Source organism: Mchenga conophoros, linkage group LG19, assembly GCF_057382185.1.
Source record: "Mchenga conophoros isolate Kocher_MC1m ecotype Shallow Benthic linkage group LG19, M_conophoros_male_GT1.1, whole genome shotgun sequence".
Taxonomy (NCBI): Eukaryota; Metazoa; Chordata; class Actinopteri; order Cichliformes; family Cichlidae; genus Mchenga; species Mchenga conophoros.
In genome coordinates this window covers 29,100,022-29,126,899 of record NC_140544.1, presented here as the reverse complement: position 1 = coordinate 29,126,899, position 26,878 = coordinate 29,100,022, and the positions used below count along the sequence as shown (strand labels likewise).

General features: G+C 42.4%; 3 protein-coding genes across 4 annotated transcripts; 2 read left to right on the top strand and 1 right to left on the bottom strand.

Annotated features, from left to right (window-relative positions):
• The first annotated feature begins 184 nt into the window (after nt 1-184).
• LOC146552541 (ankyrin repeat and SOCS box protein 2-like) lies at nt 185-6,575 on the top strand. 2 transcript variants are annotated; one of them, XM_085257641.1, is made up of 8 exons: nt 185-921; nt 3,887-4,053; nt 4,209-4,364; nt 4,443-4,688; nt 4,775-4,946; nt 5,153-5,756; nt 5,844-5,997; nt 6,130-6,575. In XM_085257641.1, the coding sequence occupies exons 1-8, from the start codon at nt 800-802 to the stop codon at nt 6,258-6,260; spliced, it is 1,752 nt and encodes a 583-aa protein (XP_085113767.1). In that variant the 5' UTR covers nt 185-799; the 3' UTR covers nt 6,261-6,575. The 2 variants fall into 2 exon arrangements, with proteins under 2 accessions (XP_085113767.1, XP_085113766.1); XM_085257640.1 differs by lacking the exon at nt 185-921 and adding an exon at nt 2,405-3,523.
• LOC146552540 (protein FAM181A-like) lies at nt 6,527-8,061 on the bottom strand. The gene is made up of 2 exons (XM_085257642.1): nt 7,873-8,061; nt 6,527-7,782 (listed from the first exon to the last, which is right to left on the bottom strand). Exon 2 carries the CDS (start codon nt 7,725-7,727, stop codon nt 6,954-6,956), a length of 774 nt encoding a protein of 257 aa, XP_085113768.1. The 5' UTR covers nt 7,728-7,782; nt 7,873-8,061; the 3' UTR covers nt 6,527-6,953.
• Nucleotides 8,062-11,956: 3,895 nt separating this feature from the next.
• prima1 (proline rich membrane anchor 1) lies at nt 11,957-26,440 on the top strand. Its single transcript, XM_085257425.1, has 4 exons — nt 11,957-12,985; nt 13,838-13,979; nt 16,358-16,490; nt 24,213-26,440. Exons 1-4 carry the CDS (start codon nt 12,704-12,706, stop codon nt 24,310-24,312), a joined length of 657 nt encoding a protein of 218 aa, XP_085113551.1. The 5' UTR covers nt 11,957-12,703; the 3' UTR covers nt 24,313-26,440.
• Nucleotides 26,441-26,878: the final 438 nt, after the last annotated feature.

Genomic DNA, 26,878 nt, shown 5'->3' with positions numbered 1-26,878 from the left:
CAGGAATTTGCAATAGAGCCCGTTTGCGTGGTTGAAAATAAATATGTCGAAGGACTCGTTCGTCGTCATAAAACTATGAGGCCACTTCCAGTTTCAATAGAGGAAGCACTTTTTAAAAACATTTCGGAAGAAGTAATTGTGAAACAATCTGTTGTCATTCTGCTTGTTCTTCAGACTCATTTTTGCACTTCACACAGTCGCAGCAAGAGGTGACACATGTTATGACAGAATCCTTCAGACCGTCTGATTAGGATTAGCATATTTGTTCTACAAAGTAACTCATATTTTGTGCATAAGGAGAAAGAACAATGTCATGTGGTGAGTCTATCAAGCTGTTTTTTGGGGGGATTTTTTCTATCCAATTTAATTCTAATTGTCTCTGTCATTGTTTTGTAAAATTAATCATGCCCTGTAATCTCAGCTTCATGTTTTTTTGTTATCCTCCTGTTGCATAACTCACTAACAACACTACACACACCAGCACCTTCTCTGGAACAGCAGTACCAAGTGGAACATAACACTGCTGAACATGTCCTTAAAAGGCATCCCCCCTCACTGCCTGAGTCGCTGCTCTCTGATTTCTGCCTTTGCAGATTTCAGCTCTTTTATATGAGTTAGGTCACTAATTCACGTGGGATGTGTGTATTATACTGTGCCTGTGATTTTATTGCTGCTGTTGATGTTCTAACTTCTATTTTCCAACTTCTATTGTGAATAGTGTTTACTCATCTATGAAAAAGACAACAGCACTTTTTGAGGTGTTCTGCACTTAAGACTGGACAACAAATCTCCTCCTGTGATGATTGCAGTCCAAAAAGCTGGGTCTCTTTACCAGAGACTAAACAGCGACATCAAAGACAGGCTGGCTGGATGCTCCCTGACTTTCCACACTTCACAAAACACCACAACAAACCTGCTCAGGTAAGAAAAGATGCTATCACTTCTTAACGCTTAACAATTTAACATTATCTTGTCACCAAATACCGCAAATGCTATTCCTAATTGTTTTTCAGTGAAACATTAGAGATAGTTATTCATGACATTTTTGAGCATGGCACGGCGTGAAATGCCCCAGTGACGTATCAGTATATCTAAATAGCCGTCAAGATGAAAACAAGAGACATGAAAAGAAAAGCGCCGGTCTGTGCTGACTGCCTTAGTGTTGCTTGTTAAAAAAGCAGAGTTACTACAAGTTTTCTGATGGTGAAGAGCCTCAATGGGCTATTTTGTGGCGGCTCAATGAAAACAACATTAATTAAAAGGATGTATTTGAGTAGTAGGTGGAGGTGAAATCATCACGTTTTATAGTTATTTTACCATACATGTGATGCAAATGTTAAGATGTCTAAACCTTAAAGACACAAATAAAACAGCACCAATAGCATTAATGTGTAGTGCTCACAGGTGGCATTAAGGAAGTCTTTCTGTCCCTACAAGACTGTTTTTACTGTATGGGGAAGCAACTTGTTAAAACACAAATATTCAGTACACCGAGATTTACTTCCTTGAGAGTCTCTGAAGTTCAGTGGCAAAACCTTTCGCTCTTGTGGAGAAACTGAAACCTGTTAAATGAGATTTAGTGGTTAGATGACACTCACAAACCACATGCTCAAACATGTGAGTCAAAATAAGCAAATGAGTTCTGAGCTGCAGTGAGGCCATAAACAGGCACTAATCAATATGTGGTGCCTGTAGAATCATAGATGAAAGCTTTATTACACATTGTTTCATATGGTTGGCTGACAAAGTATGAGGCTGAAAAACAAATCAGATGAATAATAACATGGATTTTATTCATGGACTGGTCACTTTTGAGATTTTTGCTTCAATAGCATATTTTTCTTCAAGCAGGGGAGGAAAGAAAATGTCCAAAATATACATTTGCATCTTTATTTTACTGCATTTTATTGACTGGACATGCAGATCAGTAAGAGTTAAGTAAATATGTAGTCTCTGTGGTTGATTTGGATATTTAATTATTAAATGGTTTCCTTTTTGGTTTGGGTGTTTTTTTTTCCTGGCTCTTTGCAATATATTTTCTCATTTTTGAAGTGATACAAAAAAGATTTTAAAAATCCAGTGATAAAAAAAAACGGCAATAAAAACGGAATTACAAACACAGTTTTATATCCAACATTCAGCATTCCGTTATGGAAATGTATGCAAACTGATTTAGATTTACATAGATTCATAGCTTCATTTTCATAGTTAAGCATAACATTGCCGTGTGTGTGTGTGTGTGTGTGTGTGTGTGTGTGTGTGTGTGTGTGTGTGTGTGTGTGTGTGTGTGTGTGTGTCAACATCTGACACCCATACACCGCCACTGTGTTTAGCATTTGTTCTCCTCTGTGATGGATCGCCATTCTGACTAAAGATGTTCCCTCAAAGACTTTATCTAAAATCTCCCATAAGTGTATATTTAGGCTGAGAGCTCGTGATACCCAGAGGGCACCCTCATAAGCGGATAAAGATGTTTACTCAGAACTCATTTTGAATTCATTTGCAGTCACCCTTCCCTCCAAGAGGACATGTGAACCCAAACAGCGCCCACAAAATGCCTCCATCCCACAACATAACAGGGCCACTGGACCCCCTCATTATACGGTCAAGAGTTCTATTTTTTCCTCTAATCTGTCACCCATCTTCACATGGTTGAGCAAAAACACCACTTAAAGACACTTGGCTCATCGGTGCCCCCAACAGGACTTAAATTGTAAAAAATCTCGAAGACATAAGAAGGAAAATATGATCTTTGGCATCATTTAATACACTGGTATCTTCTGATAAACAAGCTACCTGAGCTATAACAGTGTCTTCGTCGCTGGAGTGAAGCTATTACGCAGGCCACGCCTCTAGCTGCCACGAAGGACGCAGAGGTCACATCCTCGGTATTTTTCTGGGAATTTAGGGTGGTGGAGGGTTACATTCAACAGATATATGTGTTGACGTTTGGAGTCTGTTTATCAAAAAAATTATTTTTATTTTTATTTTTTTATTTATGTATTGCTTCCCTTTTTTTAGTGACATTAGGCCACCGCCTATCGCTTATAATACAGTCAATGTGCACAGGCTTTTCAAAATGGAGCAGTGATTAATGGTTCGTTGTGGGGGTCTCTGTTTATCTTCTGCAGTTGTCACATATCAGTCTCGTTATCTAACTTGGAAACCAGCCAGTAAAGACGAAAAGAGCTGGCCTTACACTGCATTATCTCCAGGGCTGTTTCTCTTATCTTTAAACGTCCGAGTCTTCTGACATATATGGATAAGTCCGTCATCCTGCCGCCTGACAATACAGTCCCAAAATAATCTGAGAGACCACAGCTGAGCCCCGCTCGGCTCTGCGCGCTGCTCCGCCGACGCCGACGACCTGGGAAGGAAAAAAGCGAAATCTACCTTCAGTAATGACGAAATTCAGTTACTCTGACTATTTGTCTCAGTTCCGTTATGCCGGTAATAAAGCTGTGTCGCGACTGCGAGGGGATAGGAGAGGAGACAATGAGAGCGACGGCGCGTCAGAGCCGGAGTGAGTCTTTTATTGTTGTGTGGACTATTTGAGGCTGCCTGTGTTCGTGTGTGTGTGTGTGTGTGTGTGTGTGTGTGTGTGTGTGTGTGTGTGTGTGTGTGTGTGTGTGTGTGTGTGTGTGTGTGTGTTTCAGAGTGAGGGTGCTGGTGGCTCTTGTGTGCAACTTCTGCATAAATAGCAAAAATAAAAATCACACATCCTGGATTACTGAGAGCAAAATCAGCTTATTATGATGATAATCACCGAATGTACAGATTTTAGGGTCAGTGCTGCCTTTCCCATAAGGATCTGGTGTCTTTCTAAAAATACACTTGATTGTATTCAGACTACTTAATGTTTTAGGGGGTTTTCTCTCCTTTCAAGGGATGTTGATCCTGTGGTCTGTGCCATCAAAAGAGGAGATGTGGAAACTGTCAAAAATCTGACAGCCTCTTCTCACTGGGTGCTGAAGGAGAACAATGATGGATGGATACCTTTGCATGATGCTGCCTACTGTGGACAGGATGAGTGCTTGAAGACCCTATTAAGGGGTAGGTGATTGAAAGTCTCAAAGAATTATCCCAGAAATGTAATTTGTCACCCTTGAATGAATCACATGTTAAGAAAAGAAACGTAAATCTATTGCGGGAGGACTTTTAAAATGTCATGTGTGCTTGTTTTGTTTAACGTGTATTTTCTGTTCTAGCCCTTCCAGGCTCAGTAGACAAGCGCACATTGCAGGAGCAGACGGCCTTGCTGCTTGCGGTGTCTTGTGAACACTTGGCCTGTGTGCAGTGTCTTTTGGAAGCAGGTGCTGACCCTGACATCAGCAGCAAGAGCAAAGAAACACCTTTGTACAAAGGTACAGCTGTGGGCTAAGAATTTCTTACAACAGCTTATATGAAGCCAGGCTGACTCGTGTCTTTTTGTGTCTGTCCAGCATGCGAGCTTGAGAACATAGACATGGTGAACCTTCTTCTCTCTTATGGGGCCACTGTGAACCAGCGGTGTGCCCAGGGCTGGACAGCCCTTCATGAGGCTGTATCGAGAAACAACACAGAGATCTGTGAGATACTGTTAAGAGCTGGGGCTATAATTAATCCATCTAATACCTACACCATCGCTCCACTGGTTGTAGCAGCTCAGCAAGGACAGATGAGGACACTGTGTTACCTTATTGAGAAAGGTACAAAAAAATTCCAGGTTTTCATGTTTATGATTTCAATGAAATTATGTTATAAAAGAATGATGATTGTTTTTTGTTTATTTTAGGTGCAGATGTCAACACGCAGACATGCGATGGGGTTACGGCGCTGCATGAAGCGAGTAAAAATGGCCACATGGAAATTGCGGCCCTTCTGTTGACTAAAAATGCAGATGCCAACAAACCGACAAGCTCAGGACTGCTGCCTTTGCACATCGCTGCCCAGTATGGACATGACAAGTAAGTTCAAATACTAACACTTGCAAAATGGATGAAATTATAATAATAATTAAAAAAAATGATTAGTGTGTAAAATTTGTATTCATATCCTAAACTTATTGTTAAAATATGCAATGGAGCGGATGTTGTAAGTGGCGCTGTAAGCTCTAACTTCTCTGTATTTGTTGTGTTAACTTTACATTAACATTCTTTTGCTTTGTTTTCAGGATTGTATCTCTGCTCGTCTCGGTGACAAGTCGAGCCATGCTCCGGCACAGTTGGATCAGCCCCCTCCACCTGGCAGCAGAGCACAACAGACACACTGTAGCAGCTGTGCTACTGAAGACAGGTGCAGATGTAAACGCCACACTGCCCCACAGCCACTCCATCAAGTATGCCGATCGACGCACTACGGCCCTCTACTTTGCTATTGCTAACGGCAGCACCGAAACAGCAGAGGTGTTGCTTAATGCCGGTGCTAGTCTAAGCCTGGATCCAGTCAGCCCTCTGCTGATGGCTGTGCGTCAGGGTTGTGTCAGCACTGTGTCTTTACTGCTAGAAAGAGGAGCTGATTTAAATGCAAGCATCCCAACATGTACTACCACATTCCCAGCTCTTGTTGCACTTTGTCAGAATAATCTGCCTCTACTCAAGTGCCTTCTGGACAATGGCTGTGATGCGCTCTCCTGTTTTACGTGTGCTTATGGCAGTGCCCCTCACCCAGCTGCAGGACAATCCGATATAATAACTGCTGGCAGTAATGGATATGCTTTGCAGAATGGCAGCATGCTTCCTCTAAATTGCAATGAGCCTTCAGAGAGGATAACACAGGTATGCAAAAAGAGCAAAAAGTTGGTCATAACAAAAATATGCATGTTCTTTTTCAGTAATGTAACTTTATATGATTTTCTTCTTTAGTTCTGCGAGTGGATCTCAACGCCAGTAATGAGTAAATGGGCAGGGCCAATTATAGACTTGCTGCTAGAGTATGTTGGCCATGTTCAGCTGTGCAGCAAGCTCACTGAACTGCTGGACAGCCGTGAAGAATGGCACGTTGTCAAGAGGAAGTTGTGTAAGTATCAGATGGAAACATGTCTCTTTCACTCTTTTCTTTCATGTCCTCACACATCCGTTGAATGCAAATGTGGTCCACAAGGAAGCAAGCGACAAGCCTCTTCATCTTTCCTTTTTGTCTTGTCTTTAGTGTCACCATGTCCACTGCTGCACCTCTGTAGATTAAAGATTCGGACCCAGATGGGGGGACACAGACTGAGATCCATCACAAGCGTACCTCTGCCAAACAGACTGATTAGATACCTGAGCCACGTTGACTGACTTTAAAATGAACCTCACGCAATATAGTCCTCAGAGATAAGACTATATTTATCTTCTTGTGGTTCTTTTTTTAGTCGTGTCTGATATCTTGAATGTGTAAATGTTCCTCTCAAAGAAATTTTATGTGTATAAATATCTATTTATAATATATGTGAAGTGACAATAAGCCTCTTTAATCTGTCCTTCAAAATGTGTGTGTGTTTGTGTGTGTGTTTTCCCTTTGGAGAAAGCTTTAGCAAAAGGTAAAAATGATCTTGTGCCCAAAGGAGTTTTTAAGGGAAGTTGAATCATTTATTTAAAAATAAAAGTCATTGTTTCAAATGTGCCTATCAAACATTACTTTGACAAAGAAAGGCGATTCTCATACTTAAAAGAGGAAACTAAAACAGGATGTTTGGATTCATTCTATGACTTTTTTTGACTTAAAAAAGAACAATCATCCTCTGTAGACACCTAAAAGTAGAAACCTTTTTACCTTACTGTCAATTTTCAGGCATAAGACTGGCATGAAAGTGAAGATGATGAAATTATTCAGTGCAATTTAGTCCTTTAGATTTAAAAGACAAAAATAGATGAAGCATTTCAATAAGTGCTGGAGGAAGTATCTCGATTTAAAATGCTGAAAGAGAAACGCTGAAAGTCATTAGTCCTATTTACACGCGTTTTGTGTGATGGGTTCATTTAGTGAGTTAATTAAATGAATCCAAACACACTGAAGATTGGTGACTGAGCGGTGGGCTTGGTCGGTATGGGTTTGACAACAACGTGCGTGTGAATTTTCTGTCCATAAGGATGCTCGGATCTCTCCGTCTCAGTCCCTGCTGCTTTGCTCCACAATCCCAGGGGCGGATGAGGGACAAAAATGTGATTGTGAAGGATCTGGTGTCCGTGGTACTGGAAAGGGCAACAGCCGCACACACTCACGCAGTGGTGAGAGGTCACGTCCAGTTTCAGCGTCTCTTTATCCGCCGAGCTGCGCCGGCTGCACGCAGATATTGCGGTCTTTGCATCATCATCACAACTTCGTTTCCTCTTTTCATTCTCAGTCCCCTCCGATGTGCCTGCATGGCTCCTTTTCATTCCTAAATATGAGTGCTCCCTCTTGGTTGGGGTCAACTTAGGTTCCTCCCAAAATGAGGCCGGTAGCTGGCGTTTCCTCATAGGCACCTGCTCCACAGAGCTCCCCAGTTGATCCACATCCTGCGCACCAGAGCTGGCCTTTTCTGCCACACTCTGATGGACAGACCCCATCGGTTTGGCGCACCTATACTCCGCAGACCTGTGTGTGTGGCATCTTGGGACTCTGGAGTATTTTTGAGAGAAGCGCTTCAGTTGTTTCTGGAGATATTTCCGGTGATCCACGGAGCGCCTGCACGGAGCGGACTTATCTAGGGCCGCCTTGATGTCGCTGGATGCCAAATTTACAAAATTTAGTAAAGTTTTGACCTCACTGTCTGCATTTGCCATATTGTATCGAGGGTTTGTTCAGTCCATGTTAAAATATGCAATCCACCGTCAGGATCTAAAGAGAAATGAGAAACACACGAGTCACGCAATCAAGCCTCAAATGAGCGGGATGCTGGATATTAGAGATTAGTAACCTTTTACTCACCACTGCTGGATCAGTCCGGATTCTCTCAGTCTAACCTCAGACTTCTCCCAGGCTGCAGTATAGGAGCACTTCAACAAGTTGAATGAATATAAACTCCTTGTAGTTATGGTGCTTCCCTTGAACCAATCAGCGACCCCAGGCCTCTTACAATGCACCCCAATCAGCCTCCAAGCGCCCTGGTATCAAATTCTTCACCATCGCAAATTGTTGTCATGGAGATCTGGAGGGGGGAAAGCCGCTGAGGGGATGCAATATTTCTCCTACAAGATGATTTCTACTCCGAAAATGGTAAATGTGCGTTTAAAAAACTAGTGCGAATTCTTGTCGAGCATGCGTGCATTATAACCTGACATCAGAGCGGTTAAAGTTGAGTTTCTAACACATAAGCCCGTTATTCCCTCCCCAAGAGTGATGTCAGCTGTAGGATTTGGTGAGGGGTGGTGGGATCTGAAGAGTGCATAACCATGGAAAGGGTCTTGAAGGCTCAAGAATCTTGTCTTTCTGTTTGCCCCCTCAATCGAGCGACACAAAGGCTGAATTACTCATTCAAACCTCGCGGGACAAAGGGAAAGGAGCTGGATAGCACTCCTGCATTTGTAGTCAAACATTTAGAGACTTAAATCGAGTCGTCATGAAGGAGAAAGAGTCGGACAAAGCCCATAGAATTGCCATCAGCAAACATTTTCCTGTGTCATATTATGGGGTCTCCATGGCTCCCTCTGGCCCGCGGACAATAGCACAAGTTTGCACACTCGAATACTGTCACCCTGCCAACGGCAACAAGGGCCCAAAACAGGACAATCCCCAGAGAAAGCATGGGCTCGGCGGGGAAGGTTGCAATAGAGGAGGGAAATGGGACTTGTGAAATGCTAATTGAGCTTCATCCCCTTATTGAAGTGGAAAAAGAGTACCTATCGTTCCACTGAACCGCGGCAGCAGTGGAATGAGATGTGAGGGAACTGTTTGTCTGGTAACACCTCATGCCTCAAATCCTGACACAGCCCTATGCTATGGAGCCAGGAGAGAATTTTTTTAACTATCCGCAGTCTATATCGAGGCTACAGACCGTTTACTCGGTTAGCTGCGGGCCACATGATTAATTGCTTCATTCGCTTAGTTTGGGGTTGTGTGAGGAGAGCCCTGCTGCAGGTCTGTGTGCATCGGCCGGTCTATCTTTTTAACGGCGCATCCCTCTTGTTCTGAAGAGGCAGTGGGACTCTATTGTCCTCATCTCTTCTTCCTCCCTTCACCTCTCTGTTCAGCTGAAAAGGCCAATTAACAATGCGGTCCCCCCTCCCCATGGCCTGTCACCCCACTCCTGTGCTTTTGAAGTGAGGAAGAATGAGAAAGAGAAAGAGGAAGCATAGTGGCATCCATAAATACTGGGTGGTGGCTGAATTTATTTATTTATTTATTTATTATTTACAGAAGTTCTGAGTGGGAGGAAAACGAACCTCTTGGCACATTTATGTTCACTTTATACAGTTTATATGGGTGCAAAAGGTGTGGCATCAGTGTGTCTGCTGTCCATCATAGAAAAACAGAAACAAAGAGGTCGTTTTAACTCCTGCCAAAGATATACACCTAATTTGTATGTATTTGCTGCGCATGCAAACAAACCCAGAAAAAAACCTGCAGCCAAGACGTGTTATGTGCCTCTGTAACAAACTACAGAGCCATCATCATCTTTGCCATTTTTGCCTAAACCCAATAAGAAGAAGCCCAGAGCTCTAATACGTCTGTAATCTTGCTACCTCCATTGTGGAAGCTGCCCATCCCACATCCATTAGTGAAACTTATGGTAAGTATCTTACCTCTTGCCTTTGCTCAAAAATAACTACAATAAGATGACACTGTTTGATCTGCAAGGGAGAAAAAAGTGTAAAAGCAGCACAAAGCAAAGATCAGGCACAGAGACGGGGAAATTAAAAATAAAACTGTACCCATAGAACACAGCAGAATTTGCAAAATCATAAAGATTATATTTTTCTTTAACAGGGAATAGGAGCTACAGCTAAATGTAGAAGTACCAGTAGATACGGTCATTCATGTCCATGTGTGTGTCTAGAAAACTAGAAGCTTTTTCTTTTTTAAGATGTATCTATTTTCCCTTACTAAAGAGTTAGGAAAAAGCCACGCGCAGATGTAAAATAAGTAGTACACTGAAAAATACTGTCCAATAAGTCATCAACTGTATTCTGATATTCCTCAGAATTTATTTATCTTAAACATCATTCCAGTGGTATTGGAGTTGTTTTATCACAGTACAGGCTAATTTAAATAACAAACCTAAGCTTAATATCTCCACCAGCTCCAATAATAATGTGTCAATAAGCAACATAACCTCTGTTTAAAGTCATGTGTTGCCAGGTTTTTCCACTAGATGGCAATCTACCTTTACTATGATGCAGCCCAGCATGAATACAGCACACATCTAACGTTATACCTGCACACTGATATAACACAAGGACAAGTAATACAAGAAAACTACGAATAATACAAATAAAACCCGTTTAAGCTTATTTGATATAAACGTTTTCCTTCAATGACAGAGGGCTTGTGATTTTTGTCTTCTTATTTTTTCTTGTTCTGATAAAAACATTATGTTGGGGGTGCTCTTTGTTTAATACAGAGAGGCAGATTAAGTATCTTGGCAGGATGATAAGACTGAAAGACCACAGTAATTACATAGAGGTTTTCTTATCTGAGTTTTAAAGGCCTATGATGTATGTTGTGGCAAATTGCTGCTTGTTGGAATGAGGTGAGGTAGCAGGAAGGAAACAGGAGGATGTAGTGCTTTTCTCTTGTCAGATAATCAATATTGGGACAGACTGTAGGGGAGATGGATGGACTGAACTGCTAGGCAGACCATATGCCAAATACAGGCTGGTTTTATCCTCCAAAAACTCTGAAAAATCTCTGCACTGCACTGCATTTTCAAATACAGCCTGACAGCAGCTATGGATTTTCCACTCTAAAAGTAATTCACGGCCCTTTGCATGAGCTCACTTCTTTATTGCCCGTGAAGAGCTTTTTTCGTAGGCACGACATGTGATAAATGCTCGGCTGCAACAACAAGGCTTTAAGGCTAGATGCTGAATCCACTGATCTTAATCCAAAGTTGTTTAAATACTCGGCTTAGATGTTATTTGGTATGAACAGGCTTTGACACAATTGGCTGTCACTTCTGTTATTTTAAACTGCAGGCAGTTCTCCCAAGCAAAAGACAAGTCACATGGGCGCCACGGTAGATTGGAGATTTATGAAACATGAATTAGCTATGAAAATCACACACAGGCTGGGAGGCAGGTTTGTGCACTGCACGAGCAAAGAAAGGTGATTTTTAAAGAGTTGCAAAGATCTCTTGAGATTGCAAGAAGATGTGTGGGGATTATTCAAGTACTACAAAATGGTTTGTCACATAATGAGGTCTTTAAAATGTGAGACAGACCTCCTTTAAACAGCTGAAAATCCTGAGGGGTGAGAGGTTTGACCAGGCTACAGTCATTACATCATCTTCCAGCTCTGAAACTCTGATCAAGTAGGTAATGCATCAGCACTAGAGAACCAGCTGATCAATAAATCATTTAATGTGGTTAAAAAATGTATTAGCTCTGGCTCCCTAGTGACACCAAGAACACTCTGGATTTTATTCCTTACCTGTCAATCAGCTGTTACAACAAGTGAATGTCACGTTGGCTTTCTAGTACCGACTGAGGGCTCTGAGGTAATTTCATAACTGTCCCTAGTGAAGACCACCAACAATATTATGCAACTGAGCTCTTAAAAACTACCCACTGCATAGTCTGATTCTCTGCACTCTGCCCCGCAGCATCACTTCTTATAAACGACATCAGTGTGGGTCAAAGGTGTTGTGATGACAGCAATAATAACAAGAAGAAACTAATGTTTTACAATAAGCCCATTCGTATTTTTGAAACTGTTATAATTGACCGGGTTGTCGAGCATTAGCAGTAAATGCCAGGTTACATCAGTATTGTTTATCTCAGCCTACTTTGGGACACTGGACCAGAGAGTGTTCTCGCAGGCACACAGCACATCAAACACGGGCATGGCAGTGTTTTCAGTCGGTAGGCGTCTTGCACTCTCTCTCCCTAGCTTTCCACTTGACTTTAATTTGCTCTAGTACGCGTCATCTTTACAGACTCGCCTCCACGCATTGTGGGCTATACTTTCTGCCTGGGCCATTATTATTATTATTAAAAAAAAAAAAAAAGGAAAAAAATCAAACACAGACATAAACAAGCAAACAAAGCAAAACAAACAAAGCCCAGCTGACATTACCGACGCCTTCACAACCACATGCCCTTCCCTCTTTGATTTTTGGGGGGACTTTTTAAGAAGCGGAAGGCGAATTTGTTTGAGCACACGTTGTCAGGATGAGCTGATGTGAGCGCTGCATCAAGTGCGCGGTGGTGATGCTCCCGTATAAAACAGCCCGCCGTATTTTGGCACAGAGGAGGATGCATCACTTTAACCCTCGGCTCTGCCCTCCGGACTCGCCCATACAGTGCTCAGCTTAGATAAGTTGAGAGGGGATGTGTGATGCCATTGCAAGGAATCCTACTACTCGATATTCCCGAGGATCTCTCTCGGTTCGTTTTTTCCTTCAACTTCGATGGCTTGAGTGGTCCATTTGCGCTCATGCTTGCAGCCGAGGAGGGATGTAAGGTACGGGCATCTACCGCCCTCACATTGCACGGAGTAGCGGCGTGATTCAGGTCGCTATCTGAGTGCCAGAAAGCAAAAAACTACTTTCGAGATGTGAATTATCGAGATTTGCCACTCATTCCACCGGCTCGCCTGTCCTATGCTATCGACAACGGGATTTCAAGAGGAAAATGATTGTGGCATAAACTATTTCTGGAGACGCCTGTCACAGATATCGCCGCTGAACTGGATAGGGTGGATGGTTATTTCCCAAACAGTTCAAGCCTATGTATACTGCATTCATTTGTTGGAAACGCTGCCTAGTATCTTCGAGAACAGCGCAAGAGGAATGCTGTGCCAAGATCTAATGCCATTTACTTTAAGTTTTTGGCCTTTTTTCTTCGGTCATTGCCTTCTCTCACTGTTGTTACTCTCGTGCCAGGTAAGGATCACGTTCAGGCGCGCCACTTGACAATTTACGCATGAGAAGAGGTTACACTGATGTAACTTGAGTTTCATTTACTGATGGACTATGGATAAGAGCTGTGGAGCTAATAACCTTTTCCAAGTAACTTGTGTGCTCTTTAAGATGCATTGCCATATAATACCAGCTTACACTTGGTGGGATCACCGCTCCAGAGCACACCTGTGTTGAGGGAATGCTGGCAGGCAGGTGTGTGTAGTGAGTTTGCAGGAGGTCATAAGAAATGCAGCTATGCCCAGGTACACACAGAGGCACTCTGCTTTTTTGTTGTGGGAACACGGAGTAACCAACTGTGTTTATATGATAACAACATTCAGTTATCCCACCAGGATCCCTGCAGCAGGCATATGTTAGTGATGAGTATTCTAACCTCTGCCCCATGCTGCTGCCTACAGATAGTGGTGAGCAGTTGTTCACGCGCACGCAGTGTTGCCAGGGTTCATGTGTAATGTGATCTGCTTGAGTTTCCAAGTCCACCCACGCACACTCCTCGGGGCAGCCTGCTGCCCACTCTGTTGGTGGGTGGTTTCTTACAGGGAGCGGGCTGCAGCCATATATGTGATACTATTTTACATGTACTACATACACAGTAGCCCCAGTGACAACAACACTGGAGCTGCGATATGAAAGGAATGCTGAGAGGATATCCACAGTGCTGCAAACTAAGAGGCTGCTGAGTATTCAAGCATCTCCATTTGTGCTGCACAGTGTTGTGCTGATGGTACTTCTGAGTAATGCACTAAGGGACACAGCCTCAGTCCTTTCAATCTCTCTTTCTCTCCCTCTGTCTCTTTTTTCTCTCACCATAAGGGAGAGCTCCAGAGGTCATGCTCACGGACTGTGGCGGAGAAAGTTAGTGAACAGTGCCAGCTGGCATGCCACTGTAGAAGATACCCTCCACTTCCACCGCCGCCGCCTCCACCGCCGCCCCCGCGGCTACTGGGCACCACAGGTAAGGCTTCCAGCTCACCCTCCAACCTTTCACAGCTGTCTCCCTTCAAGTCCGTCTCAGTCTGTTTGCTCTCAGCCCACAGTTGGATCTTGTTCCTAGCCAGGCGCAGGTGTCGGGCAAGTGGCTAGTCTGAAGAAACTGTTTTGACGTGAAGTGTTTCCATTTATGTACACGGGGAAAATGCACCATCAACCAGTTGAGATTAACGTGTGAGTGCTCGTGCACGGGTGTAATTTTGCACTCTTGTGTTTGTGCGTGTGTTAGAGCCAGCAGGATGTTGACAGCTGAACACAAGACTAATATATACTGGGTCTGACCCTGGGGAGTACCCGGCTGCCTGTGAAATCTATGCCTGCTGGGCTGCCAAGCTCAGTGGTTCAGTGGTAGGGTTTCCCCCTGGAGAACCCCTGATTAAAAGACAGATGAGTTAATTAAATTAGCTATAATTTGTTAGAGATAAGGGGCTAATGATCCAGCCCAGTAGTTCCAGCTTTGTTTTGAAGTCGAGCTGGCGGCAATAAGTGTGCGTGCGTGTTAGTGCTCATACACAACAAGCTTGGATATCTGTGTCGCTCCAGCGCCTGTTGTGGCAGCGCTCCCCTTCACCTTCCTCTTTCGTCTCACTCTGAGGTGCTAAATCTATTGAGCAAAAGGCAAACATATTTAACAGGCCTGCTTGCTGAAAGTTGATATGATTTGTATTTCATCTCAGGCACCATAATGAACAGTGCTGAAATATGGGACAGGTGTTTTGCTGATGATGCAGCTATTACTGTGATTCTTTAGAATCACTCATCCTGAGCCCTTCGTATTACAAGGAGGGGGGATACTTAATCACGAAGCAGTGGAAGGACTTTAATCAATCAGCTTCAATGTGTTCTTTTCCTGTCTGGTCAATGCAAATGGACCTCCTTTTCCCCCTGACTCACCATGTGAGTTACCTACAAATCGAGAGTTATAGACTCTTCTGTGATTGTTGTCAAGGTCACTGCATGAATCCTGCCACAACCATCTGACTGCAAGTGAAGGTGGGCCTTCGGCCAATACAAGCTCAGACCTCTGAGTGCTGCCTCCACAAGATCTGATCCCTCCAACAACAACCAAATAAAAAAACAGCAAAATGTCATGTTAATAAGATAAGCGGATCAATCTTCATTTCTTTTTATCTTTGCACACATATGTTTGCAGTGGGTGGAGACACTATTAATATTTGATTCAAAGGGAGTTTTTTTTTTGTCATCACATTTTTCATGCATAATTATCTAAATATTCATTCAGCAGCCCAATTTGCAGAGCACTTTGAGCTGAAAATGTGCTTTAAACTGTCGTCTTTAAAATCCAATGAATATGCACAGCTAACATGAAAACTGGGACAATGGCCGGGACCACATCTATCAGATAAAAGTCTAATAAAACTGAGGAAAAATTGGCACAGTTAAAGAAGTGTCTGCGTGCTAAAAATGGTATCTGAGGTCCCTTGATAGGACTGTGCTCTATCACAATAAAGTAGATCCTTACCACTGACTGAATTAAATCCTACAGCCGTTGACAAAACGAAGGATTAAAATGGAAGTTTGGCTGAGAGGGGCTTTTAAATTCACAGTGACTTATGATGTGGTGTGCTGTACCAGGGAGAGCCATACCTTTTTATTTGCTCTGTAGAAATGGGCTGTGTTGGAAAAATAGTCTTCAGCATTACTCAGGAGTATTTGTTGCTATGGTGTAAGCCCATTCGTCTCATTCATAACTAAAATCCTCTACATGCAGGAGGAGCTTGTTATTTTATGTAGCAAACAGGGTATTTTCTCCTTGAATGATAGGTAGATATGCTCATGACAAACCTGATTTAAAGACGGTGGGAGAGCACAGGATGCTGCAAAACGAGGCGAGAGAAGTTCTGCAATACAGATACGAAGATGCTGATGCACACAATGTTATACAACATTCCTGGTGAGTGATCTTACTCCACGACTCTAATGTGGAAAGAGCAGGAGGTTCCTGCAACAGTAATTGGTGTGGACAAGAGTGCTGGTGTAGGGAAGGCTGACAGGACCTTAAATGATTCATGGTGTCGGGTTGGATATCTTTGAACGTTGCACCTAAGACCTAAAGAACGGGTGAGGACACGAATGCATCCCAGCACAAAAAGAGCAGAGGAGAGAAATCGTCTTGTTTCTCTTTCACTATTGTGTTGTTTAAAAGTTAAGCCACTTACTAAGGATCAAAATGCAAAACACAAGTCAGCATTGTGGCTTAAGTGTAAATATAATTAATGCATTTTTCATAATGCGCTTACCTTTTTTAATGTATTGTGTTTATTGTCTTCTTCTGTATCTACACCTCTCTCTCCTTGCTGCCCCTTTCACTCTGTTTCTAAGTGGAAAAGCCCAAGGTACAATTGTGGAGGCCGTGGTGGATGGAGATGGACATCGTAGTTCTCGGAACGGTGGGCTGTGCCTCACTTATCTTCCTCCTCTCAGCTATCATCATCTGCTACAAAGCTATCAAGAGGTAAGAAGCCACCCTAACATGTTTAATTCTGTTTGTTTAACATTGTAATTAAAACCTCGCATATTTCCAAATTATTTTAAAATGAGGACTAACTTAAGTAGAAGTCAGTCACAGATTGAGACAGGCGGGTAAATAGACATGTGGGGTACTCTAATAAGTGTCCTGCCTTTTTGTTAGAGTTATGCCATTGCCCCCCTAGGTCATACTGAGGTCAGAGGTTAGGTGGGTTGTAAATATCCACTACATTGAGTCAAGCAGAAATATCCTATATGCTGAATTAATTTGCTGAAGTGCAAAATGACATAACAATGCTCTATTGATTTTGATTCCCATAAAAGTCTGAAGCATCCTAGAATGGCAGCTGGATTCATAAATGTGAAAGCAAGAGCCAAGCAAAGGAATCCCAACACACTGCTGTTGCAGCATTTTCCACATTTGGCTTATTTGAAAAAAAAAGTCTGTGTGAGGTTTTACTCTGCGGCACAACCAGACCCAATTCTCTTGATGCCGTTCAGGCAGCACGGTATCACACGTGCACTCCGACGTTCCCTTAATGTTCACAGATATTTCAAAAATAGTCACATCTGAATCGTGCCAGGTTTGTAAAGGATACTTGCATGCACCCATCCACAAACACACAATATCTTTACACGCACTCATTCATCATCTTGGCGTGTTTCACAGTCCACAACTAACCACGTGAGAATGCCATGTGTGCAGAATTAGGCATTAAATCAAGAAGCTACTTCTATGTTTTATGCATATGTATTTAAAAAGATCTAGTATCCTACCTTCTTATATTTATGGGACTATATTAAGCCTGCATGCCAGATATGGCTTTCTTCAGCAGAACTCTATTTCGCCTTTCTTTAAACAACAAATAGGCAAAGTCAGGCAGCGGAATTAATGGGCGGTTGGCTCAGGAATTCATTATGGCAATTCTCCAGCCCCCTGTGTAGCCAAGGGGCACCTTTTTTAATGCAGCAGTGGTAGGAAAGTGTTGTTGCAATATGGGCTCTAGCCCCAAACACAAGTCATTATTTATGAATTAATTTGCGCAGTCATTCAGTCGCAGGCCACATCTTTTATACATGCAAGCAGGTCATGTCCTGAAGCTCTGTGGGCTCTAGACTGCATACTTTGTGCCACGCCAAGCTGCCCTCTACTCAGAATGAGAAGGGAATATACACAGGTCCAGACTAGGCTCATTAGACATTCATTAGTCAAAGCCAGTAGCAGAGCGGTCCAGGGAAAGATGTGACTGCTTTAGCATTTGTCTTGGATTCTCTAATCATCCATCGTTCCAGAGGGGAAAGGAGAGGAAACAACACAGCCAAAAAGGACAGATAAAGTGTTGTCTACCAAAGCGAGCGAAGGCAGTAATTCAGCATCTCAGTCAATAACAGTGTGAAAAAGGGTTTGTCAGTGAGAAAAACACAGCCCGGTTATATATAGCCCTCCCAGCTCAGTGCTCCGGGCTTTCCCAATGAAAATCAGCTGGACGAGGGCCAAGGCCCAAGCATTACAGACAGTGGAAGAGCGAGCACTGCAGGTCCCAGCCCTCCTGGCCTTTTGTTATTTTTTGTAATCTTTGCTTGCCAGTCATCTGTCAGAAGCAAGCGGGACTGAAAAGGAGAAAAAAAAGAACACTTCCACACAATCCTATTCAGAGTCCACAGCACCAGAGAGGCTGGTGTGCAAGCACAGAGAGGAGGATTCAGGCACACGCTGCTTTTCAGTGTTGCTGTACCATCCAAAGCAAAAGAGATGATACTGCAGTCCAGGCTGTCAGCCATCCAAGGCGCCAAAACAAATAAAACTCAGACCAACTGACTAATGAAGCTAGATGCTTTTCCCAATCACTTACCGCTCAGGGAGGCTTGTTCAAAGACAGATAATGCATCCCAGCTGGTCCTTTTCAAGGGTAACACAGAACATCCAAAATACTCAAAAAACCGAAACGGAAAATGCTACAATATTTGCTCACACATCATTAATCTCCCTTTGTTTTATTTTCGAAATCGCTAAACCGGCACCATCAAAACCGGTGACAGACTTTTACAGTCTGTTTTGTAATGCGTTTGCTTTGAACCATACCATGTTACTCTAATTTCCAGATGGCTGGAGTAATTGTAAACAGCCCAACGCATGTCCTAATTTCACCATCATGCATTCCCCAAACTTCAAACAGCAATGTGCGCTGTGATTGCACAGCTTTGATATGAAATATTCATCTAACCTGTGAAGTGTTGTGTTGCCACCTGCCACGTGTCAACAGCATGGCATCTATTATTGAAGGCCCGGGCAGAGGTCGGCTTGAGGCCCCAGTGCTCTGCCCTGTGTGGTGGCCCAAAGCGACATGGTCAGTCAGTGCGGAGATTACATCCTGAGAAAAATAAACAGGGCCGAAGCGGCTTCCAGGAATCTGTAGCTCACCGGTGTCGAACAGCACAGAGATCCTGTCTTGTTCTCTTACTTGCTAAATCTCATGTGGAATCATCGAGACATGCCAGACTTCTGTTAATTGCTTTTTCATCCGTTTTCAACACAATTCAGTTGTGACTTAGAATAAAACTCCTTTTTATCTTAAATTTAACTGGCTGCACCAAATATAATGAGGGACATTAAAAAAGCTCTGTGATTCCACCCATAAAAAGCAAAACACGTCACTGATTAAAATCATAGCAGCAGTCCGCTTTAGAGCCATCTCTGCTCTGGACTACTTCCAGTGCTAATTTTAAATGGCTCCTGTTCCGTCCACTTGCACATATGCATCTGCAATGCGTTCTGGATCTCCTCCACTGTGTGGAGCCTTTCAACTTCAATTGCATTTTGGGGAAGAGGACGAAGCAAGGCAGGTGGTGAGAGAACATTGTGTTGATGTAGCTAAAAGCTACAATGTGAGTGTAGAAGGTTCAGATTTTCCCTGTAGTTTCTCAGAACATCACAGTCCAGTCTCCACCTCTGGAGTCCGATCCTGGTGGATGAATTCATAGTGAAACTTTAAAACATGAGCATGCTACTCACGCGATGGCCCTCCTCCAAGGAGGGCACTGCTGGAGACTCAGTTCCCGTTACTACTGTCGATATTTAACGTGAAGGAGGAGTTGCTTTCACATAAAGGTTTGAGGTCTAAGCTGAAACAGGCTCGTATATTAAACAGGTAAGAACAGAGCTTCCAGGAAGAGCACACACACACACGCACACAAACTCACGTAAATGAAATGAATGAAAACTGTTCATCATAAATTTGTGTTCAGTGTTTTTCTAAATGATACTGTGGACATCCCAGCCACAGTCACTGACTTATTAAAAAAAAGTATGATATAAAACTATCAGTCTGCTACAGAAGTAAGAATAGGAATACCATCAGATATTCCTACATAAAAATGTGGCAACGTCCGTGGATAAGTGTGGACATTGTTTTATTGCACCGTCGTCAAAGCTGGTTTATCTTTTTGTTTTGTCATGTCTTACAGCAACATCCATATCACCCTTTGTTTATGTAGTTTCATCTGTTGCTGTAGGAACCAAAGGGAAAAATCTTACTTTGTCCCAACACCCACAGGTCTGTTTAACTCTTATCATAGTTTTCTGTAACTGGACTCCAGAAATGTTTGAGGCTAATGTTGTTATAGAGTCTATGTTGGCTGGACTTTGGGAGATTCCTCCTCCATCCTCCCTGTGGGACAGATATAATTGTGTCTAGCATATTGTTTTGTGTGAGTAACTGTTGCTGTTTTTGTACATTCTCCCTCAGGCGGCAGCAGTGATTAATAGATTAATACAGACCTGTAAAACTGGTATATCCCAAATCCCTTCCCTGCAGCAGTGGGGACCACCGCCCCCTCCCCACATCAGAGTGTTTCCACCCCGGGGCTGGACAGTTTCTTTTCTCAGGCTTTCCCCTGGTCTCACAGGGACACAGCAAGCAGCATCTGCTCTACATGGCCAGCATGTGTCCCAGTTGTGTTCACCCAAATGACCCCTCCCAGGTGACACTGGAGTCCCACAGGAAGTCTTAGTCATACTGTTGTGTTTTGTTTAAAAGTTTTTTTTCTGGAAAGTATAATGTTCGCACATAATGTTGATCAGCTTCTGCATGGCCCTCCAAAGTATCTACACAGAAATTCCCAATCACTTTTCAGCTATAAAAGCTCCGTTAAAAGTCAGTAAAATCTCCCTCCCTTCTTCTTATTAACACACACACCCTCATAATAATGAACCTAAGTTAGTCTGACTCAATGATGGCACTATATTAAAAGTTCTCTATAAAATACATGTTGTGAACTCACAAATTTTAAACTAGTGGAAGAGACACAGTATGATAAAGCCACCCTGTTAGAGTAGTTAAAAATGTGAGGTGGGGGATTCTCAAAGACTTTCATATTTACACCCTATTGTAGTTTTTGTTTCTTTGAATGGAAACCCTTTAAAATGTTTAAAGATCCGGATACTGACTTTGCAGATCAGAGTAACTTGTGTAAAAACTGGACGGAGTCAAGCCGAGCAGGATTTTATGGCTAATGCCGGCGAGCACGGGAGGCAGATGGGTCGAGGTTAAGCTCTGCGCTGAAGTGACAGCTGAAAAACAGCCGAGACGGGAGCATTTTTCAAAATCTGACAGCGGCAAGACGGTTGTTTAACAGGTGTGGCAAAAATGTGATCGGTCAAAGTGCGTGGGAGCATCCCAAAGAGACAGCTGACAGACTGAGATGACAGCACAAGAATTATAAATATTGAGTGGTGCAAAAAAAAAAAAAAAAAAACCCTGGCAGATCATTTTTCATACTGACACCTCACCAAGAAAGAATCGTATAAATATTGCTAGTATTACAGAAAAATATCCTTAAGGCATATTGAAAGACTTGGTGTGATAATGATTCAGCAAAATCCTGTGCACGGAGGGAAAGAAATGCTATCAGGTGTATTAGACCTCCAAGTAATGTTAACTTTTTAATGAGATCTTGTCAGAGGTCTGGATTCATTACTGGTTGCGTTTTAAGTCTCTGGATATGATAACACCATTAAAACCATATCTCCGTAATTTCCAATACACAATGCCATCAGTCTTAAGCAACGGTGTGTTTTATTATTCATGAGTTCAACTTTCACACATTGTTGTTTTTAAAATGTTCCATAGTCCTTTTAAAAGTACCCTCTTCAGTTCTCAACAAGAAGCTAATCCTCACAAGTCACACTGAGTGCTTTCTTCTTGCAGAGCTTTTGTATTGGATTGCATTATGTCATGTATGAGCTCATTTCACCCTGCAAGGACTCCCTGTCTGCACGATTCCTTCCCGGCACGATGCCCGAGAAAGGAAAAAGATTTGTGCTGGACCGGACTGAATGTTTGTTGAAGTTGTGCCGGCCAGCCCGGGCTTTCAGGGGCCAGGAGAGGAGAGGAGGGGAGATATTGAGCTTAGATGTAGCTCAAGGGTTCTCAGTGCTAGTGAAGGCACTGTACAGTGTTGAGTGGGACAATGACTGTACTAACTGTATTCAGATCTGTCTCTGAGTTACATAAACCCGGGCAGGGGAGGGCAGCTGAGGGGGAAGCCACAGTACACTGGACAAATATAATAACCACAAAGGCATCAAGGAGCGCATGAAAAGAGCTATATTGAATGATCCTGCTCTTCACAGACCAGTAGCAGCAAGGGGATCTTTTTTTTTTTTTTTTAATTCATATTTTTATTAAGGTTTCAAAAGCAGGCATTCACAGTATGTACATCATGTAAGCATTCTTCATACTTAGGTTATCTGCCTTAAATACTGAAATAGTATTTTAATTTACATCCAAGTCATAAGGGAAGAATACTTACAACGATAGAAGTAATTGAAACCATCACATAATCCGAAAATCAAAAAACAAAAAACAAAACTAACAAACCTAAGAAAAGAGAAAAACAAACAAACAAAACAAAACAAAAAGAAGAAACAAAAAAACAAAAAACAAAAAAAAACACGGATGTGTTGGTATGGGGTGATCCTATAAATATATATACATACATCATAATTATTGGTTTGTAATAGTAAAATCTGGCCTATGAGGCGTGATATATTTAACCCAGTTTTCCCAATATGATGTAAATTTCTCCAGCTTGTGGTTAACAGAAGCTGTTATCTTTTCCATGTTATAAATTTCCATTGTGATTTCCATCCATGTACTTATGTTTGGGCTCTCTGGGGATAACCATTTTCTGGTGATATTCTTTTTACAGGCCACCAATAAAATATTTATTAAATGTTTATCATATTTAGGCCATTCCTGAGGTATATATCCAAAGAACATAGTCTTACTCTCGAGAGATATTTCACGTTTAAAGATATCCTGTAAGGCATTATGTATTTCTCTCCAATAATCCCTCAAGATTGAGCAGTCCCAGAAAATATGGTAATGATTTGCACTTTGATTTCCACAGTTCCTCCAACAAGCAGGGGGGTTATCATCATAATGAGACTTCTGAGAAGGTGTTATAAAGTATCTAATTAGGCACTTCCAGCCAAATTCCCTCCACTTTTGTGAGCTGGTACACATCCACTGATATCTCCATATTGCCGTCCATTCTTCCTCTAATATTTTTATCCCTCCTTCCTTCTCCCATTTTGTTCTAATATATGAAGTCGAATGTGGTTTCAAATCCATTAGACCCTTATAGAGACATGATACAATTCTATCAATAGTTTCTGAGTTATAGCTTTTTATAAACAGTTCCATCAAGCGTGTGTTTATCATTGTTACGTTTCTCATCTTCGTGTCGGCATAGTGCCTTAACTGCAGATATCGATAGAAGTCTTCTTTTTCTAATGAAAATGTTTTTCTAAGCATGTCAAAGCTGAACAATTTTCCATCCTTCATTATACTGCACAGGGCTGTTATGCCCTTACCTGTCCAGTCCTTGAATCTAGAATCCAGTTCATTAGGTTTGAACTCTGAGTCGTAAGCACACCATTTAAGAACTGTAATATTGGTCTCGAGTTTATATTCCTTTATAATAGTTCTCCATGTTTTAAGGGTCCTTTTCACCCACATGTTATCAGTATTTTTTATATAGGTTTGTAAGTTATTGTCAGCTAGAGTTGCCTGAATAGGTATAGACAGCATTTGTTCCTCAATGGTTTTCCATTGGGCAGTGTATGATTGGTTACACCAGCATATTATTGCTCTCATCTGCGCTGCAAAATAATAATATCTGAGGTCAGGGAGGCCCCATCCTCCCTTTTGCTTAGCCAGCTGTAGTGTTTTAAGGCGAACCCTTGGTCTTGCAGCAAGGGGATCATGTGCTGCTGTTTTCTTTTGCACTAGAGCAAAGATCGAGCATTACAGCGCAACCGGTTTTTAAGAAGGAATTTCCCAGGAGGTTGTGTATCGATGTCATTCCCAAGTTGTTTTGACAGCTACACATACTCATTACTTAGAAGAGAAGATTGCATCTCCCAGTCATAGTAGGTAATTGCCTTATGCCATGTGCTGCAATGTATCTTTTCCTTCTGTCTCCTTGCAAAATTGACCTTTAAACACTGAGCTTATTAGAAGGGATTGCTGAGAGCAGCATATCCACCCAGAGCAGCTTCAGAAATCAAATCAGTCTGTAGGTCAGCAGTCCACAAACTCTGTTTAATGGCATGGCCTTTAGCTATGGATGAATGTAGTGCCATTTTGCTTTGTTTTTTTGATCAAGGAATTCATCCTCACTTTGTAAAAATGTCTATTCACAGGAAACCACTCCGAAAAGAAGAGAACGGGACAAGTCGTGGGGAGTATGCCATGAGCATCCGTAACAAGAAGGCCATGGGTACAAACAACACTGTGGTATAGACTGTCCTGGTAAACATGAAGTGACATCACCATTGTCGCTCACCTTATCCTGACTACAACAGTTCCCTCTCACCTTGAATGAATGCGAGTGGGTTTCACCCCAGGTTTTCAGATTGGTAAAACTCCCCTCTTTGCCTGGCACGTTGCCCGGACTGAAGACACCATTCACCTCGAGAAAAGCTAAAAAGATCGACGGGGGGAAAAAAATCAAGACAGAAAGGACACAGAGAAAGATCCACAACCCCCCACGGTGTCGAAAGTGGCACAGCAAGCTGAACATTATGCTCTTAGTAACAGCAAGTGTTGCTGACAGGCTGGTTGGCTGCCGGCTGGAGAGGGACTGTCTGCCAGTCTGCTGCAGATCCAGACCTCACGCACTGTTGACATCTGCAATGGAACAACAGACAATACAGCAGCCCTGCAGTCCCACGGGCAGCCAGACAAGACAGCCCATCACACACAACAAATAACATGCATGCAGTTTTTACAGAGAATGCAACATTTTTTTATATTCCAACCCTCGCACTGTCCATTTTTTTCCCCTCCATTTTTGAGACAGATGCTTTGTGAGAAACACGATGTTGCTGCCGGTCCTGGCTCTGAGATGTGGATTCCTCTGACTATGCAATTTAAAGAAATCCATATAAACAAAGGAGGAGCAGAAACATCAACATGGGACATTCTGGTTATTTCGCCATGCCAAAACAGGCTACAGAAGGCTCAATGTAATATATATATATTTCAGTCATCCGTGTATTTATTTCCTCTATTTATTTACTTGTCTATCTTTGAATTTATTTTTCTACTTAAAAGGGAAAAACAACGGTCTTGTAAGTTACTCACATCTTTTCAAATCTTGAACATCTTGACAAATTCATCTTATTTCTTGAGAGCTCTGTTTTCTAAGTGAATAATTTATAGATCATATAATTCATTTGTGATGCACCAATGCTTTAAGCCGGCTGTCGGTTTGTTGAGACACTGATGCAGAAAACGCGCTTGCTCTGCAAAGAGTTTTGGTATCAGTTGTTTTGTCTCTGGGTGTTTGATATCCTCTTCTGTTTCCCTGAGACTTCAGCTAAAAAAGTCAGGGGCCTCCATTATGTCCTATGTGATCTTTGTGAATGTGTGTTACCCGAACAATACTCCTGTCCTGCATCACACGCCAGTCCCGACTTTCCGATTTGTTCGCTCAGTGCAAGCACCTCTACAAGTTAAACCTGCTCTCCCTGTCGTCCAGTTAAATCTTGTTGTCCAATGTCCCGTGGTCAGCTGGATGGCTTCCGGCGTGTTTTGTCTGGACGTGACAATCTTCATTTTTCTATCTGTCAAGAAGGGCTTAGCCCATCACTATAGAAACAGGGGACATGAGCCCAGAGCTGACCTTGTGACTGGCGAGAGACAGGAGACTTAGCCAATAGCTAGAGATCAGGTTGCACAGAGGATGGCCTCATCAAGGATGTGTGTGACTCAGTGCTGTCACAGGCATCCTTCTCATCCCCGCTGGAAAAACACAACTGAGCTGAACTGGAGCATCACTCAACGCTGCTCTGCTTTCTTTTCTTTTTTTTTCTTTAATACACTAAATCTGCGTGTGTCTGTGCGGGCATGCATGTGCGTGTGTATGAGTGTGTGTGTCTGTCTGTCTGTGAGCGTGCATGCAGATGAGTGTACTCAGTGAGAGTGGGCTGTACTCTGTGGCTGTCAGTTAAGTATAGATATTGGCTAAACTGTGGAAAATAGAGGGGGATTTAAAAAAAAAAACACATACTTGCATTTAAAAATGCACAGGTATTAGCTAACAGTAAACCCCACCATGTACCTATATGAGAGAAATGATGGATGCATGAATGTAAATATTGATATTTAAATATCTGCCTTCTGGACTGTTAATTCATGTACAGTGTAACAGAACATATGTTTATACATAGTAAAAGTTTAAAAAATGTGCTACCACTTAGAATTATGTCAGTGTTGTCATGTTGATGGAGCAAGCCATTAATGTATATATGGCAATCAATAGAGCATACACAATTTATGCATTATACCAAACAGATAACGAAATGTGCATAAGTTGATTTCATTGCTGAGTTTTTCAGTTGTAAATAAAACTGTACATAACAACTGACCCACAGTATGTTGTGTTTAAAGAAATGCATGTGCAGTTATAAAACCACTGTTATATGTGGGCAGACGAGCTGGCCCGTACGTGGTGAAGGTGATAAAAGTGAGACTGTTATATTTAGCCTGTGCCCATCTTGTCTGCTCTATGCTGTGCTGTGCCGTTCGCGTCTTTGGGCAGAGGCGTGCTGGCCTTGTCTCCTGGGCCCCCCACAGTGGAGGACATGTTCTCAGTCTGTCTCACACAGTGCATCTTTAATGAACTGCGATTACCAAGCGCACTCCTCTCCGTGGGGCTTAATGGCACCAGCCAGAAAACTTTTAGGTCACATATTGTGCAAGCTCTGGGCTCGATCAATAACAGTGTCACTAAAAAATCACGTCTGTGTGTGTGTAAAAGATTTCTGCAGCTAGAGCAAGAACATGAGTTGATATAACAAAATGA